Genomic DNA, 16712 nt, shown 5'->3' on the forward strand with positions numbered 1-16712 from the left:
AACCAGGCTGGTGACGCGAGTCTTCCATTGGCTACTGCAATCTCCATGGAATCTGTTGTTGGTTACCGTAAAAAGTTACTTTAGTTTAACTTTGTTCATCGTTTGATATAGGCTAATGAAAATACATTGACTTCAGTTCATAATGTGCATGAGAAAACATCCACCGATACATCGGCAGCAAACGTATCTTCACCTTTGACTGCTTTTTTCAGATCTTCCAGTGTTTTCGTAGACTACAATTTGCCTTTGGATGTTTTTTTGGAGATTCGCAAAACGACAACAATGCAAATAGGCTATGTTGCATTTGTTTCCACGCCGCCCCGCTGCTTGACGGAGTTGTTCGATCATGACAAGAGATCATGACAGAGCAGGAGTGGACAACGGAATGCACCACGGATGTATTGGTCAGTTTTACAGAATCTCTGCGTATATTCACAGGACTTCTTACAGTGGCTACTGTATGTGGACTGCTATCGGGGATCTTGGCTGCTAGTCTTCTGTATGTGTTCTGCCTGAAGCCTATGCTGTTAACCAGACAAGTGAGTTCAAACCATAAGTTACCATACCCATTCACAAATAACTACTGGTAATGGTAACCTAACCACCCCTTTTACATATTTGTGTAATACTATGAATTGTTGCAATAGGGTTACAATGCGAGGAGATTGTTCGAACCAGAGGATGGAGAAGTCGACAACAACCAAAGTGACTGTGTCAGCAACAGCAAAAAGGAGGTTCAGAGTGGCACCATTAATGTTAAAGTAAGTATTCTTTCCAGTGTCACAAGGAAGGAATAGTTTGGCCTACATACAATCAAAGTAGTAATGTAGATGTATAGCCTATCTAATGTAGCGTGAAATAACAGTGTATCCAGCCTATTCCATTGTAACAACTATAATTTTTTTAACACACACATATAGTACATTAACATGTACATAATTGCATACATTGATTAGGTCTTAGGGGTCTCGATGGAGCCTATAGTTAATGTGTCACAATCTCTATTCTGTTTATTAATTTTCCAGGACAATAAGAAGCAACGTGAACCCGTGAACAGTGATGTGGCTGCGTTTGCATCGAGAGCAAGGGTGGTTTACCCCATCAACCAGAAATACAGAGTAAGAAGACTGAACCCACTATAGATTCATACAACTGAACCCCCCATAGATCAACATGAAGGAACCCACTATAGATCGATATTAGTGAAACCACTATACCACAGGCGGTACAGGTGGTTCAGGGGTAGAGTGGCCGGATGGTAACGGCAAGGTTGCCAGTTCAAACCCGGGCTCCCCGGAGTTAGTGTCGAAGTGTCCTTGAGCAAGACACTGAACCCCTAATTGCTCCTGATGTTGCTGCTGTTCCTGCTTGTTCCTGCTGGTTGGTGCCTTGCATCGTTTCCACCGCCATGAATGTGTGCAATCTATGTAAAGCGCCTTGGATAAAGGCGCTATATAAATGCACCATTTACCATACAACAGAGAACAGACACTATCCATACTCTCTCTACGTTGTCCTCAGACGAGCCCTCCATCGGCGTCTCCAGTCATCTGGCCAGCTCATTTGTGCTTTCTGCACCAGCATCTTTCTTTAGTACGTCCACGTAGGTAGGTGTGGGACGTCCTCTCGATCGATGCCCGTGTGTTGGTTCCCACAGTACAAGCTTTTTGGCCGGTAGTTCTTGGTGTCGGTGGCAGTGGCCAGCTAGTCTCATCCTCCTTACTGCTATCTTCTCTGTTACACTTGGTAATGCCCCGTACAGACGCTTGTTGGTGATGTGATCGTCCCTGTTGATGTTAAGTACCACACGTAACATTCTGGTGTTGCACCCATCCAGGGATTTCTGTAGGGCTTGTGTTAGTGTCCAGCATTCACAGCCATAGATACGCCTGAACCCACTAAAGATCATGTTTTTTTCAGTGCTCACCGCAATCGGTCCATCGCAACACGAAAAACAGTCACAATGCTGTGCGCGGTTGAAAACACAGAGGTAAAGTCAGTGAAGTATCACAGCCACAAAGCACAGGCGTAAACGGCACTTCCGCATACTCCGCAGTCTGCATACATTACGGACGGTCTATTACTTGGCCACTCGAACTGCGCACAAAGTTGTGCACGCACAAAGTGTGCTCTTCTCAATTGTAATAATAGATGGTCTCTTTTCCACCAACGTTTCCAGTCAAAGTTTACAAATGTGATGACCTGCCTTGTCCCTTGTTCTAGCCTCTAGCAGATGGAGCATCTAACCCCTCCCTACATGAGCAAGCCAAGCTGCCATCTATGCCCAATGATGAGTCCTGCTCTTCTTCAACCGGGGAGTCTCTGAGCCAGGAGCAAGACAATGATGACAGCAGTCAGTTTATCTCCTCCTCACTGCTGCCCAAGAGCCTACAGAACCAGAGCTTCACCAGGGTCTCCCACTACCCACACACGCTGACACAAATTGGGTATTCTTTATTGTTTTGTTATTATTATTATTTAGTTAATTATCTGAGAGTATATTGTCACTGGGATATTAGATGAACAGTGGCCATTTTGAAAAATGGCTGCCATGCCCACCAGGATGAGAATTTGGGATGGCCCAATATCCAGTTTTGTTCCCAATATAATGATCTATCAACACTTCTTTCATAAAATGAACGATAGGTTTAGCTATGCCGCCTCACAAAGATAAAGAAACCAACCTATAATAACTAGTTGAGCTGCCAACATTATTGTATTGAGTGTGTCTGTTTGTTTGTCTGTCTGTGTATACAGTCAATTATGTAATTCTGTCTCCAAATCACTGAAGCAGCTCAATAATTCACACCTTTAGGTTGCCTTATTGCAAACAGCAATTAAATTACAGTTAGACACATTGATATTTAAAATCACAGTCTTAAAAAAAGTCATTAAGATCAGGCTTCAGAATACAGTAAAATCATTCCAAGAAGGATTTAGCATTTTCTTGTCTTGTTTCTCCAGGTTTGAAGGTAGGATCAGCTTGTACTGTTTGGCCCTTCAGGATATTCAACAGCATTGCTCTCAGCTCCAAGAAGAAAAATGTCAGGTGAGACTATGGAATGTAACTTTTTACATAATCATAACAGATATCAAGTCAATTAAATTATGTACAATTAATCTAAATTTATAGAGTTTCATGTTTGGGGTCTCTTTTTTGTCTTTCTGTTGCAGATCTTCCTCCAAATTATGAAGATAATATTTAGTCATCGTTTTCCCAAAGACAAAGAATATGCTGAATTCTCAACAAATGTTCTTCAAATGCAGGAAAAGGCAAATTGTTTACTTTATTTGATCTATTATTTGAATTTCATGACCTGTCTACAGTGTCTAGTCATTGGCTTTATTACACACAACATACATGTACAATGAATACTACACACCTTTTTCATACACTATCAAATGGCTGAAAATGTATTTAAAAAAACATACACACTGCACTCTGTTACACTTGCTCCCACTATGTTTATTGCTACATCATGGTCATGGATGATTTTATTATTCTATTATTATTGATGCTGATATTCTATTTGTCCTGCACGGTGCACCTGAATAACAGGGTGGATGTGCATGTCAGGACAGTTTGGGTTGTGTACTAGTTATGATATATCTAGTACATAATATATCATGTCATGATATACAGTATCTAGTCCAATAGGTCGCATGTATTTATTGCTCTGTTGCGTCATTGATTCAGATTTCAGATTTTATTGAAGGGACAACCCCTTGAGATGCAGCATCTCATTTTCAAGAGGGACCCATAAACAAAAAGAAAAAAAGATTTGATGATTGATCAAATAAAAAAAAATCGCCAAATATTCTCCTCATTGATGGTAAACAGACGCCAGTCACTCTTTTAGCACAGAAATGAACACAACTTAGATACAACCAAGATATAGCATCACAAAACCCAAACATTGTGCTTTCCGTTTAAGCTATTTAATTTCAATGAATTCTCATTGTGTGTTATGATCATTCCAGGAACTGGATGAATTGAAGAAAAAGGTGTCAACAGCCCAGAATAGTAGTGATGGAAATGAGGACCAGGAGGCAGATGCTCCTTGCACCTTGGAGGAGATTGAGAGAGCCCAGAAAGATCTTCTAGAGCAGAGCCTTCAAATGGTACCAAACATGAGAAACATTTGGATTAAAGAAATCCAAAATTAAACAATGTCTTATAGGGCAGGGACTTTCAGGGCTTTTCATTTCACACAGACCAAAACATTGTTTCACAGACAAAACATTGCATAACAAAGTTTGATGTACATGTGTTTTCACATAGACCAAAGGATTCAGCAGGCAGGTGGAGGCCCTGTGCCAACATCTCCTGGACAGGACCAGCGTTGTGCCTACAGATGAGGCCCAGGAGATCATTCATTCTCTCACACATACTCTTCTATTGATGGAAAAACACTTGAGTGACACACAAGAAGCAGACTTAAAAGTGAATGTTTTATAATGTGGTTAATACCATTCAGATCACAGCGGCATGTGGTGGCCTCGTTTATTGCATTATTTTAGATTCCATTGTACACTTGTTTCAATTAAGTCTGTTTTCCCCTCCTCTCAGAGGACCCAGCAGAGATTACTGTGGTGGGAGCAGTTGATGGGACTGCTTCAATCCCAGCCTGCTTTACTAAAACAGGAAGTGTCTCTGAGGCAGGCCCTGGTAGCCAGGACCTTGGAGCAGCTGACAAGTGACGATCACCTGACCTTTGTCTTCATGGAGAAGACTCTGTCAGAACTGCAGGCTGCTCTGACTGGGGCCGTTCAGCAGTGCAATGAGGGTAACAAAGAGAACAGAGCTTGGATGTAAATGTAACGCCTAGAACAGTGGTTCTCATAACTCTGAAAGTGTACAACTGGAACCAAATGTAGCCACAACGGTCCATTTGGTTCCATTTGTACAGTGTCAGAGTTACAGACCTGTAAAGGTCCATTTGGAACCTCCTCAAGGAACCCTGAGGGTCCCTGAACCCCACTTTGAGAACCACTGGACTAGAGCACTCCCACCTTCTGTGGCAGCGTCTCAAGTGAGAGTATATAGCCTAGTTCTCAAACTTAAATGAGCTACTTTCTGAAAATAGACGTTTTCTGGGAACCCTCTTTTGTTCCCTAAATAAGGTCAAGTTTGCACTGAACACCATGCTTGTACTGACATTTAAACTCTCACAAGTCATTACCTTTTGGCTTGGTACAGGGTTTGTAATGATAATACAATGCTGTTTCCAAAAGATTATTGTAAATAATAATAATAATAAGTTAACAATATAATATTGGTGCAAATTGTTTAAAAATTCCAAATTATGATATATTGTGTGGTGTGTTGGTCCATTATTATTTGCAACAATTTTGTTAATCAGTGTATAAAACCTATACCAACTATACATTTGTCCTAGAGTGCATAAAAAAGGCAAAGGAGTTGGTGAGTGACAAGTGCAGGAAGACAGAGTCAAAGAGGAGGAAGCTTCAGAGGAGCCAAGTGAAGGAAAAGAGTTGTGTCTTGGGTTCAACAACCGATAATAACCCACAACACTTCCTCAAGGTAAATACCTCTCCCTCTATCTCACAGCATTGAACAGGGTTTATTAGTGTATTTCTGGTCCTTTTCAGGTCTGTGATTTTATCCCCCTGCCACAAATTCAGTTTAGAAAAAGGTTGAAAGTGTCAAACACATAATCACCACGCCCTGGGTTCGAAAACAGCTGGAGACCTGTGTTGCCCATTCCCTCATTTTTCTGTCTCTACTATTCTATCTAAAGAGTATCCAATAAATGAATTGTAATGGTATTAACATACGACTGAACTGAACCTGTCCTCTAGGTCTACCAAGAGCTGATGTTGAAACATCAGCAGCAGAGCAATGACCTGGAACTCCAACAGGATGACAGAGTGGCTGAAGCTCTCTGTGACCTATGGAGGGTATGGTGACCTTTAATGGTATGGTATCTGAGTGTTTGCATTGTGTGTGCTTGTCTGTCTAGCATTATCCTTATGGTATCACTTGTGTGTCCCCAGAAGCTCCACTCATCCTGGTCAAAGAAACTTGGGGAGCTAGGCAAGGAGGTGTTCCTCAACGCTCTCCCAGCCCAGTCAGAGCTGCCTGTGGAGCACTGTGAGAAGCTGTGGTTGGATCTAGAGGAGGAGCTGATTTCACAGCTCCAGCAGTCAGAGTCCACAACCAGCCGGCAACTGGAAGACATGAGGGTTCACCTGGATCAAGATGGACAGGTAGACTGATTGTATTTTCAAAGTCCAGCTATCTCATTTCTAAACTTTTTTATGAAAATAGTTTGCTTTCATGTTATGTACGGTAGTTTATATCATATCAAAATTAATAAGGAAAACTCCCATGTATGATGATGATAGGTATGGTGTGAGGAGACAGCTCTGGTGCTGTCTTGCCTTAGACATCTGGGGGAACAACAAATGAAGATCCTCCAAGCCATGGTAGTCAGGCAGAGCTACTCACTCAACAGGTGAGTTTGGGAGGCCTCTTTTATCACATGGTGCTAGTTCTAACATCTAAGTCTAACTGATCATTGTTAGATTGATGCATTTTTTGATGGCTAGATTCGTCTAGTCTGGAATGACTGGGACTGACTGCCTATTTATTTTGTAATATAATTTGTACACAAGTTGAATGTGTACCAGTAACAGATATACAACATAGTTTACTCTAATCTGATTTTTACATGGAACTTTGGTTTGGTATACCAGGTTAGTTTTAACCCGCCACGGGTTAGTTTGAACCCGCCATGGGTTAGTTTTAAGTTTAACCTGACGCACATGTCGGGAGCCACGGGTGAGTTTTAACCGGCAGCGCAAGTAGGGAGCGACGGTGTTGTCGGACTAATGCCTGTCTAACCAACGTATGCACCCCTGTTTAAATTATTCCAATTATTTGTTGGCTAGATGTGTTAATAATAATATCGTGGCAAAACGTAGGAAACAATTTTGCTTGATGAAGTCTCGTCACTGATACGTTTACATTGACTGGATATAAGGTATAGAAATTGTGTTGACGTATGAGCAAATTGTACAAATAAGTCTCCCATGCCATGGTGTGTAAAGCCTCTTACATTTGTCAGAATTTTTGTACAGTAATAGCCTACGGTAATGTGTTTTCCAGCCAAGTGGGGATACTGATAGAGAAGAAACATGAACACATGGTCGTGGCAGTGCAAAGACACTTTGTGACCAGGCACTTCTGTCTGCAAGTGCTGAAGGAGATGAGGCTTTCCAAGCTGAAGATGCTCTCACGGGCCGATTTCAGAGCCTTGCTGCTAGAGGATCACAGTAAAAGCCAGACTACCAGTTCAAGTCCAAAAGCTCAGAACAAGGTGGGTAAAAATTTGCACATTTACTAAATAACAGGCCTTTCAACTGAACACTCATTTACTTGGTGATTGTGAGTTATGTACTAGACATAACTGACAATCAGACACGAAAAGAGGATGGATGTTAGCTTTCTAATGAAGTCACTGTTATTTTTGATAGCCCAAAAGCGTGGTAGACTATACTGTAATGTTTCCTCGTGCCGACAACAGGACAGCAGTGCTAGTCTAGCAGAGAGACACCTGGACCCAGAGAGACAATTGGTGGACCACAGCTTCCAGCAGGAGTTTCTGTCTGAATTGGAAACCGGGGTAGAGCTATTACAGAGTCATGCCCAGTTGCTGTTGGGCCACACCCTCAGCTATGCCATCTGGCAGTTGATGGCCGCTAAGTCACAGACCGTCCCGCAAAAAGACCAAGGCTGGAAGGTAGGAGTCCAGTTGCCATCATGCCATGATATTCCTGCTTGATAATGATCTTCCTCGCCTCCCTTCAAATAAATGAACATACAATGATTGCTTGTATTTTAGAAAACAAGTTACTATTTTCTTCCTCTGCATACTCCTCACTGCAGCGTCACCTGACAGAGGTAGCCTCTGAGAGTGTGTATGTGACCAAAGGTTCCCTCTGTGCAATAGTCCAAAGCTACTACTCCAATATACAGGACGCTACCAGAAAACTACAACAGGATCAATCAAATATAAGCAGAGGTGAGAGGATAACTGAGCTCAAATTAAATTCTATGCATGCACATCCATATGCGCAAACTTCTGGTATTTAAGCCCTTGCTTAGACCTTGCTCAACACAATATAAAAGTAGTTAATGGAATAAATATAGCTTAGAATTATATCCTTTTTATTTTGCATTTGAATGTAAAATGTAACCACTTTAAATATTGAAATATATCCATCTCTAGCTTTTCTTCATCTGTATGTTATTTGTGTTTAGGTCCTTAATGCCTTTGAAAACTGAACGATGATTAAAGTGCCTTTGAGCATCTATAATAGTATTATATCCAATGCTGTATTCAGTGTATTGTGTTATTTTTGCCAACTGTTGGGCAATAGGCATATATATAAAATTTGGAGCAGACAGAATTCCAAACATTCTTTCAAATGGTACTGTATGTTTGTCCTATATGTGTGACATTATCCAGAGGAGATTGAGAGACAGGAGAGCAACAATCAGCTCAACAAAGCCCTGCTCAGAGAACTGGCTAACTGGGGCAGAAAGCCCACATCCACTGAGTTTCAGCAGAGGTACAACAAAACTGTATTGCCAGAAATTCCTACACATCATCGCTGTCGGGAACCATTTTACGTTCTTTTGTATTATTTTTTAGATATAAAAGAGATAAAATGTTTCCCTCCATCAGCAACGATATGTTAACTGAGCAGACTTTTTTTTCTGAAGGGTTGAAGTCCACAAACGGAGGGTGTTGGAGCAGTATGAGATGGAACAGGAAGTGATGTGTGAGATGTTGAGGCGAAAAAAGGTCACCCAGGATCAAGCCATGGACAAAGTTAAAGAACAGTTAGTGGTAAGTAAGTACTGTGTGTGTGTGTGTGTGTGTGTGTGTGTGTGTGTGTGTGTGTGTGTGTGTGTGTGTGTGTGTGTGTGTGTGTGTGTGTGTGTGTGTGTGTGTGTGTGTGTGTGTGTGTGTGTGTGTGTGTGTGTGTGTGTGTGTGTGTGTGTGTGTGTGTGTGTGTGGTGTGTGTGTGTGTGCGTGCGGGATCAAGATAGGTAACATTATGTGTTAAAACCTTACATCATGTGAACTAGACAACAGCTGTGTGTGTCCCCTTTAGAATGCCTGGCACAACGAATATGTCCCATAGCATCATTAATCATTTCCAGTTGGCATATCTAGGTGTGTGTGTGTGTGTGTGTGTGTGTGTCTGTGTCTATGTGTGTGTCTGTGTCTGTGTCTGACCTCTCCTTACTCTTACCTGTTGCTACTATATGAAATTCACCCCAGGGATCAATAAACATTTATCTTATCAATATAACATGAAGTAGATCCATAGTAATGCCCAGATTTTGCCTCTGTGGTGTTGTGTCCATCAGGAAGCAGAAGGACCCTTTATGGCGGAGTTGGCTGCCTTGGCCAGAGTACCTCTCCACTGTCCAGACCCAGAACCCAGCAGTCAGGAGGACAACACCGGTAAAGGAAGCAGCAGTTATGTGCTGATGCACAGATTTATATACAGTAGTAACAGTACAGCTGTCCTGAACTTTCCAACCTTTGTTGAACATCGTGTTTGTAACCATTGCCCTGGGAAATGACAACATGGTCAAACATCTTCCAGCAACAACAGCAAGTTGAAACCATCTGTATGCTCACCTCAGTTTCTTTTGTGCGATGATTCCACAGGTGATGAGAGTCCTAATGTATTGAACCTGCTGGCTCTGAATCCATTACTGGACCCAGCCCTGAATCCATCACTGACTCCAACGATTGTAACTCCAGCTGTAAAACCAATGCAGAAGAGAAAAAGAGAGCGGGAATCTCAGCTTAAATGAAGTGTTTACGCTGTTTGTTTGTGTGTGTGTGTTTGTGTGTGTGTGTGTGTGAGCGCGCGCGTGCAATGCATACAATGTTGTGTGTGTGTGTGTGTGTGTGTGTGTGTGTGTGTGTGTGTTTGTGTGTGCGTGGCTGCGTGCCAAGTTCTTTGTGGAATTTTAAGGAACTCCTGATTTTGATGATTGATTGTCGTTTATTAATGATGGTAGAGTGTAAGAAAGCTGTATCTGTAGTTGTGTTTGTATTATGAATGATTCCATCTCTTTACTATTATACCATGATGCATGTTTCCAGTTCTCATATTTTGTAACATTTTTTTTTAAATAAATAAAACACTTTTTACTTAACAATCTTTGTTTTTGCAGATTAAGAAATATTGTTAATATATAATTGGTACAATAGAAATGATCTCAATAACAATTCTGACAAATTGTGCAGCATAAATCTCTGTACTGTACGAGGTTTAATTCACCTATACAAACTTGATTATCTCCCAGGATGCATGCATTAGTCACTTTAAGTCAGTGTTGACACCATATGCATATGGATTGCTAGACAGTAACAAATCATAATTCTTCTCCTACGCCCACTTTGTCCTCCATGCCACGGCCCACTCACTGTATTGATTCACAGTACATGCCTGATGGATGTGTTCCTCTCTGATCTGTGCGGTGATTTGTTGATGTCCAGTCTGATTGTGCCAGAGTGCTAGTACTCAGGGATGAAAGCCTTGCCTTTCTCTTCCTCTAATGGGGTTTTAAGTATGTCTTTTATGGATGATAATGCAGGGTAATGGTGACAGCTCTGGGCAGAACAGACTGGCGGACAGTTGACGGTGTGCAGGCAGCAAAGTAACAGGCCTTATGGTTTACTGTCAGCACAGTGAAGATTTATAGGACCCTCAATTTGAAAGCATTCATTCTTAATCTACCCTTTGTCCATATGCAAACTTAATGCCAGTTGTGCTTTTGGACATAGCCTACCACTCACCAAAAATGTTGTCTTGTAGCAATGTGTAAAATGTACTTTATAAATTAGATAGACCTTCTAAGTGTTGACTTTGCAAGTGTAGTTGAAGATAGACAGTGAGGGAAACCGTTTGGATGTAGTTATCTGTCCCTTAGGAGACTGCAGGGACGTGTGGGAAGATGACCTCGTTTCTAATTTTCTCCTCTGCCTGGGCTGTAGGATAGTAGCTGCTTCAAACAGAGAAGCCCACCAAGAAACACAAGAAGCTAAGATGCTCCGGACTCGATCTATCTGGCGTAACATGGTCTCGATATTAATATAGAACACAGGATTTAATCTTAAGGGACACGCTCGGCTATATTGGAGTCTAACTCCCAAGAAACAGGTAAGTGGAAAAAAGCCATCCAGTTTATTTCCACTATACAGCTACTGATTAAAGACGTCCTGCAATAGGCTACAGTTGATAGCAGACACATCACACACGTATCGGCCATCGGGTGTGATTTTGTTTTATATCAGCGCAGATCAAGGCGCACGTATAGGTAGGCTATAGGCTAATTGCGTCTTGATCTACATTGCACACATTTTTTAAGGCACTAAAGGCAGCACTATCTTTCCATCGTTTATGTTCCACAGATTAAGGAATGTGGGGATTTTATAATTATGAATCAATATCAATTTAAAGTTCTGTGTTGTGAGTGAGTGACGCAGCGAGGTGCGCATGGAACGCCGTCATCAGATCAGATGGTCAGTTATTTTAAGGTTCCAAAATAAGGTCGCTCTCTGAACACTGACTCAAAGGCCCTTTTCTGTCGGAGATGAACAAGTCTACTGTAGCCTACACTCTCACTCCTGATGGCTGCATGGCTTTCATTATGTTTTGACTAGTTTCAGTCTCAAAATTGAATAACTGATAGCCTAAATGCTGTCTAATTGTCACCCACTCAAACTGGTTATTCAAGTAGACCTATATTTGTCTAAAATTTAGGCTATCTAGAATGAGGTCTTGAAATCAAATCAAAAATAAAATGTCACATAATTTATATTTTATCATGGCATCATTATTCAGCACGTCTATCTTACAGAACTTTGATGAAGAGGAGGATAAATGTATAGGCAGCCTGGCATATCTTACTTTTATTTTATTTATTGTATTGTTTGTATTGTAGGCCTATTGTATTTTGTTCTGTATAGTTTGGTATTTTGTATTTACGTTTTGTCTTGGTTTTGTTTCATTGGTTGTCTATTTGTAGGCTATGTATTCATTTATTTACATTTTCCATGCATCTCCTTTTTTCTGTGTACATTTTGAAAAAAGGAATAAACATTGAGTCATAAAATAAATCCTTATGTGTAGTGACAGTCTTTTTTAAGTCTTAACAGGAGAATAACAGACTGAATCCTTCCTGACAACAGTTTGTGTTCCCTTCCAGGAGAGCAGCCATGGCCAGCTTTCAACAGGAATATCCCTTAGTACTTCTAGGGATTTTGGAAGAGCTGTCCAACATGCGGCATTGGCTTACTTTCCAAGACCTCTGCCGTATGGTCAGTACCCGCTTTGATCTGGCACACCTCATAGAGCTAAGAAGCCTGTTGTTTGCTGCAGCCAGCCAAGACCCTTGTTTCCCGGCTACTCTGTTCCGAGACAGGGTTACAAGCAGAGGACTGGGGTTATCACCCATAGGCGTGGCCGCTGATATTGTAACCATGTTCAATCTCATTCAGATGACAGGCGTGGCGCTCGATGAAAGCCAGCCAATGAGAGCCCAGGTAATCCTCCCCGTCAACCAATCCCCAGGGCCCTCTCTGCGTGGAGTCAGTCAGCAGAGCTTCGTTGGACAGGAAAAGGCACGTGCCCTCTCAGACTCTGACAGCTGGCCTATAGATCAGCATTTGCTCTACCCCAAGTCAAGTTACTCGAGTCGCAAGCGAGGAAGTCTTCCTCCTGATCCGATCTCTCTCGTATCCTCCCCTCCGGCCAGGGCAAGGGCTGTGTCTTTTGATTGGCCTCACAACACACCTCTGTTCCCTGGTGGTCAGATCCCCGGCCAGACTATGAAGAACATCTACCTGCCTTTAGAGACGGACAGTGAGTCTAGTGGAGATTCTGCGCAGATGGAAGTTTTCGAACCTGAGCAGGGATCTTCTGCTCAGAAGAGAAACATCTTCAAGAAGGACTTCCACAACCAGCCGCCACTCATACCACAGGTGACTGTTAGTAGTGAGTCTCCTAGTCCTGGCATAGGGCAGAATTCCTTTGACAATCACAGCTTTGAGACGCTCTACAACCCTTATCCTTCACCCACACCAGGCCGCCATTCACCAGAGCACCGGGCCAAACATGAGAGCCTAGATGATCTGCAGGTCGACTCAACATACTTTGGGCCAGGCTCACAACCAGAGTTGTCTCCCCGCCACCTTCAACCCTCTAAGACCCCAAAGTCGATCTGGAACAGCAAGAGTCACAGTCTGGAAGACCGCATATCCCTGGGAACAATGGGGCTAGGAATGGAGTCACCAGGGAACCAGCCCCCAAGGCGATCAACCCCAGCCATCAGCATTTTGGGGGCTTCCATGGGAGGGGAGTTTGGGGGTAGTGGAGTGTTTAATGTACTTGATGGATTCAGGGCTCAGGGAACCCAAACAGACACTCCGGACCCCCGGCTTCTCCGGAGCATAGTCCAGGCTGACCGGCTCTCGTTTATGACCTCATTGGACGACCCCGAGTTTGGCGAGGACGACATCAGTGCTATCTTCCGTTTCTTGGACGATATGAGCATGTGCGGCTCTACCGGTGTGCTGCACCACAACGACGGGGCCGCGTCTATCAACCAGGACACTCCTGAGGCTCGGCGCGGCCGCCTCGGACAGCTCCAACGGCTCTTCCACTCACTGGAGAGCAGTGACGACGGCATTAAGGCCAGTGTCTGCAAGCTGCTGCTCCGGATGAGCCAGATTGAACGGCAGCTGGAGTCACTGACCGATGTCAAGACAGAGATCGGCCGGGTGCTTTCCACCGTACAGCGACTGGATGACAAGATCCAGCCGCCCATCGTGGGAGGTGCCGGAGGTGGAGGAGGACACACAGGGGGCCGGTGGCTGGAGCCTCTCAGTGCTGGTGCTTCTTCCTTTAGCAGCCACCCTGTGACCCCTGCATCAGAGATATCAGACCCTCAACCTCTGTCTGTGTCTGGGCATCTGTACCCGGCAACCAGCACTAGTAGTCTGGAATGGAGCCGATGGAACACTTCTGGGGTTCAAACAGATGGCAGCAAGGGTCAGATTGATTCTAAAGGCGTTAAGGAGGGTAAGAGGGATGCATCGCTGCGTCGGGCGGCCAAATCCCAGTCCAAGAAGGAGAAGAGTAGTATGGATTCCCAACATCCAAGCATGTCAACCTCTGCACGAGACTGGCCAGTATCGTTCTCAATAAGTACAGACAGCAAAGTTTCTCAAGGGAAAATAGGACAGGTAGGATCCTTCCATTCTGTGAAATAAATCTTATATTTGACTTTAATAAGAGGGCAAAGCAAATATGTGTGTGTGTGTGTGTGTGTGTGTGTGTGTGTGTGTGTGTGTGTGTGTGTGTGTGTGTGTGTGTGTGTGTGTGTGTGTGTGTGTGTGTGTGCACGCGCGTGTGCGTGTGTGTACAAGTATACATCCAAAAACATTGGATAGGTACAAGGATAGATGATAGGGTATCAGAGCAATGTACAATAACTGATTCCACTGACCTTGTGTTCATTTGGGAGGCTCAAACCACTAAATATTTTAGATGCGTAATTAGTCCGCTGCAGCAGACATTTGTAATTATGTGGTTAGACCGCCTTGCCATATTTTGTTCGAAATAATTGTTGTTTTGACTGGTTTGCACTGCAGAGAAGTAACCCTATTATGCAATGCTGTGAGGGGCTGGTGTATTTGGTTGCAGCTCATGTTATAGCTATTTTAATTTTCTTTAACGAAAATGTTAGGTTGATTATTTATCCCACTACTTTCTAATCTAGATGGACCAGTCAAACAGCACAACTAACCTGCTCTCCCAGAAGCCCAAGAGTTTGATGGACCAAGTATTTAACTCAGCCCTGTTTGGGCAGAAGGAGAGCAGTCTGATTGGAGGGATGGCCTCTGGGAAGATCATGGACCCCAGACTGGCAGAGGGAAGGGGGAGACAAGTCTGGACCGTAGATGAAAGAGAGTCACGAATTAACCCTATGAACCTTCAGGTATTACTTATCTCAAGTGTCCTTTTGGTCCATAATACACAAATACATGCATGCACACATACAGTATGTTTCCTATAGTCTTCATATTTTCATGTTAATGTTTCAAAAGCCCCTATCGAGTTTATATTAAATATATACATATTAGACACTACTAGGCATATTGTTCATGTCACCAGTCCATAGTAGGTGGGTTTGTTTGATTGCCTTCATTGGGTGACAGATCTGCAGTGTGTGGAGCAGTGTAGCCTACTGTATACTTCAGAGAAATCTTCCACAAATCTTTGTTGTTTGTGGAGTTAGGTAGAGGTAGGCTACATGTACATTTTATTTATATAACCTTTTTTCTTGTCTGTATATTTTTGTTGACTGATATCACTGAAATGTGGCGAAGGTAAATGTTTTGTGCCCTTATTCACGTTTTGGAGGTTTATGAAGTTGAATTCCAGTAGGTTTGTAAGGCAGACGATTTAAAAAAAACTTTGTTGCACACCAATGTCACACATGGAAAATAGCGGATTTACATTTACATGCTTACAATGCATCATAGATTGCCAAATCAGGCTTTACTCTATATTTATTCTTTCTAAAAGAGGCATCAAGGTTAGCCTTAGTCTCTGGACATATCTCTCAGTGGAGAACTCTCTTGGACAGAAAACGTAGGCAAGAAGTTAATGTCTCTGAATCAATGTTTCTTCTTTGGCAAGCTTTTAAGAATTAACCTTATGTTCAGGGCACGCGGCAGCACGCCCATACCTGACCAGACAGTATGTCTATGTCAACGTGTCTCTGACTGCAGACCGTATTTCTTTCCCTTCTCTGCCATCGCTCAATTGATTCTACACTGCCTTATCTAATAAAAAAAAAGATTGCTGTGTTCTGTCCCTCAGAATCAGGAGTCCCTAAACCCCAACAACATGGAGTTCTGGATGGAAGACATCTATACTCCAGGATATGATGCTCTACTCAGGCGCAAGGAGGCCAGCCAACGTCGGGTCAAGATCTGCAAGCTGGGTGCACTTATTGCCACCGCAGTGACCATTATCCTCATCATTGTCATTCCCATCTGCACCATCGGCACATAAAGGTCCTCTCACTCAGAGCTCTGATTGTAGCACAATTGTCTATATGCTTCCTTTTGAAATGTTTACCTTCCACTCGCATCTGCAAGCATATGAGTGCTGTACCCAGGGACACAATTCTAATGCACTTATACCCAGAGAGATTAGTGCATAAGACTATAAGACAAATACAATACGAAACTGTGACCCCCAAATCAATGACTCAATATCAAGATCAATTGATGATTTGATGCATTTCCTGCCACTCCACATGCAGCACCATCAGGTATGACTCTTTTGCAAAAACATGAAGAATTTGGGCAGTGTTCACATTTCCATGATGTTTGCCTCAATGCCTAATGCACACAAATCTCATTAACATCACAGGTTTGTTCACTCCTATATTTCTCTTATTTGACCGTAAACAGTACGTTCTTGCAAAATTTCAACTATCCATAAAGTTACTAATATTCAATAACTGTGACATCGCGGTGAAAGCAAAAACAGATTTACTGAGCCAGTACAGAAATGCCCATTAATTCTGATGCTTGTTTATGAAAACAAACACTGGTACAAATACATTGTGAATAATCTAC

At 42.7% G+C, this 16712-nt stretch overlaps 2 protein-coding genes across 3 annotated transcripts; both read left to right on the plus strand.

The window, feature by feature from the left end:
• Positions 1-60: 60 nt before the first annotated feature.
• evc (EvC ciliary complex subunit 1) lies at positions 61-10207 on the plus strand. 2 transcript variants are annotated; one of them, XR_013964914.1, is made up of 21 exons: positions 61-539; positions 648-761; positions 1026-1118; positions 2224-2447; positions 2965-3049; positions 3175-3273; positions 3982-4122; positions 4283-4444; positions 4571-4787; positions 5400-5545; positions 5824-5922; positions 6019-6231; positions 6370-6479; positions 7133-7343; positions 7551-7766; positions 7913-8048; positions 8496-8598; positions 8753-8879; positions 9407-9503; positions 9714-9971; positions 10008-10207. XR_013964914.1 is itself a non-coding variant. In XM_080776489.1 (20 exons), exons 1-20 carry the CDS (start codon positions 360-362, stop codon positions 9860-9862), a joined length of 2922 nt encoding a protein of 973 aa, XP_080632615.1. In that variant the 5' UTR covers positions 61-359; the 3' UTR covers positions 9863-10207. The 2 variants fall into 2 exon arrangements, 1 of the variants encoding a protein (XP_080632615.1); XM_080776489.1 differs by having other exon boundaries at positions 9714-10207.
• An 885-nt stretch (positions 10208-11092) lies between these two features.
• LOC308326666 (major intrinsically disordered Notch2-binding receptor 1-like) lies at positions 11093-16140 on the plus strand (the record flags this gene model as incomplete). Its single annotated transcript, XM_080779651.1, has 4 exons — positions 11093-11217; positions 12266-14303; positions 14840-15058; positions 15946-16140. The coding sequence occupies exons 2-4, from the start codon at positions 12276-12278 to the stop codon at positions 16138-16140; spliced, it is 2442 nt and encodes an 813-aa protein (XP_080635777.1). The 5' UTR covers positions 11093-11217; positions 12266-12275.
• Between the last annotated feature and the right edge of the window lie 572 nt (positions 16141-16712).

This window comes from Protomyctophum bolini (assembly GCF_963924005.1).
Source record: "Protomyctophum bolini genome assembly, chromosome: 2".
Lineage (NCBI taxonomy): Eukaryota > Metazoa > Chordata > Actinopteri > Myctophiformes > Myctophidae > Protomyctophum > Protomyctophum bolini.

Coding starts and splice junctions, on each gene's coding strand:
- evc (XM_080776489.1), top strand. CDS start 360: ATGACAGAGCAGGAGTGGACAACGGAATGCACCACGGATGTATTGGTC. Junction 540..647: donor CTATGCTGTTAACCAGACAA/GTGAGTTCAAAC, acceptor TTGTTGCAATAG/GGTTACAATGCGAGGAGATT. Junction 8,599..8,752: donor TCCACTGAGTTTCAGCAGAG/GTACAACAAAAC, acceptor TTTTTTCTGAAG/GGTTGAAGTCCACAAACGGA.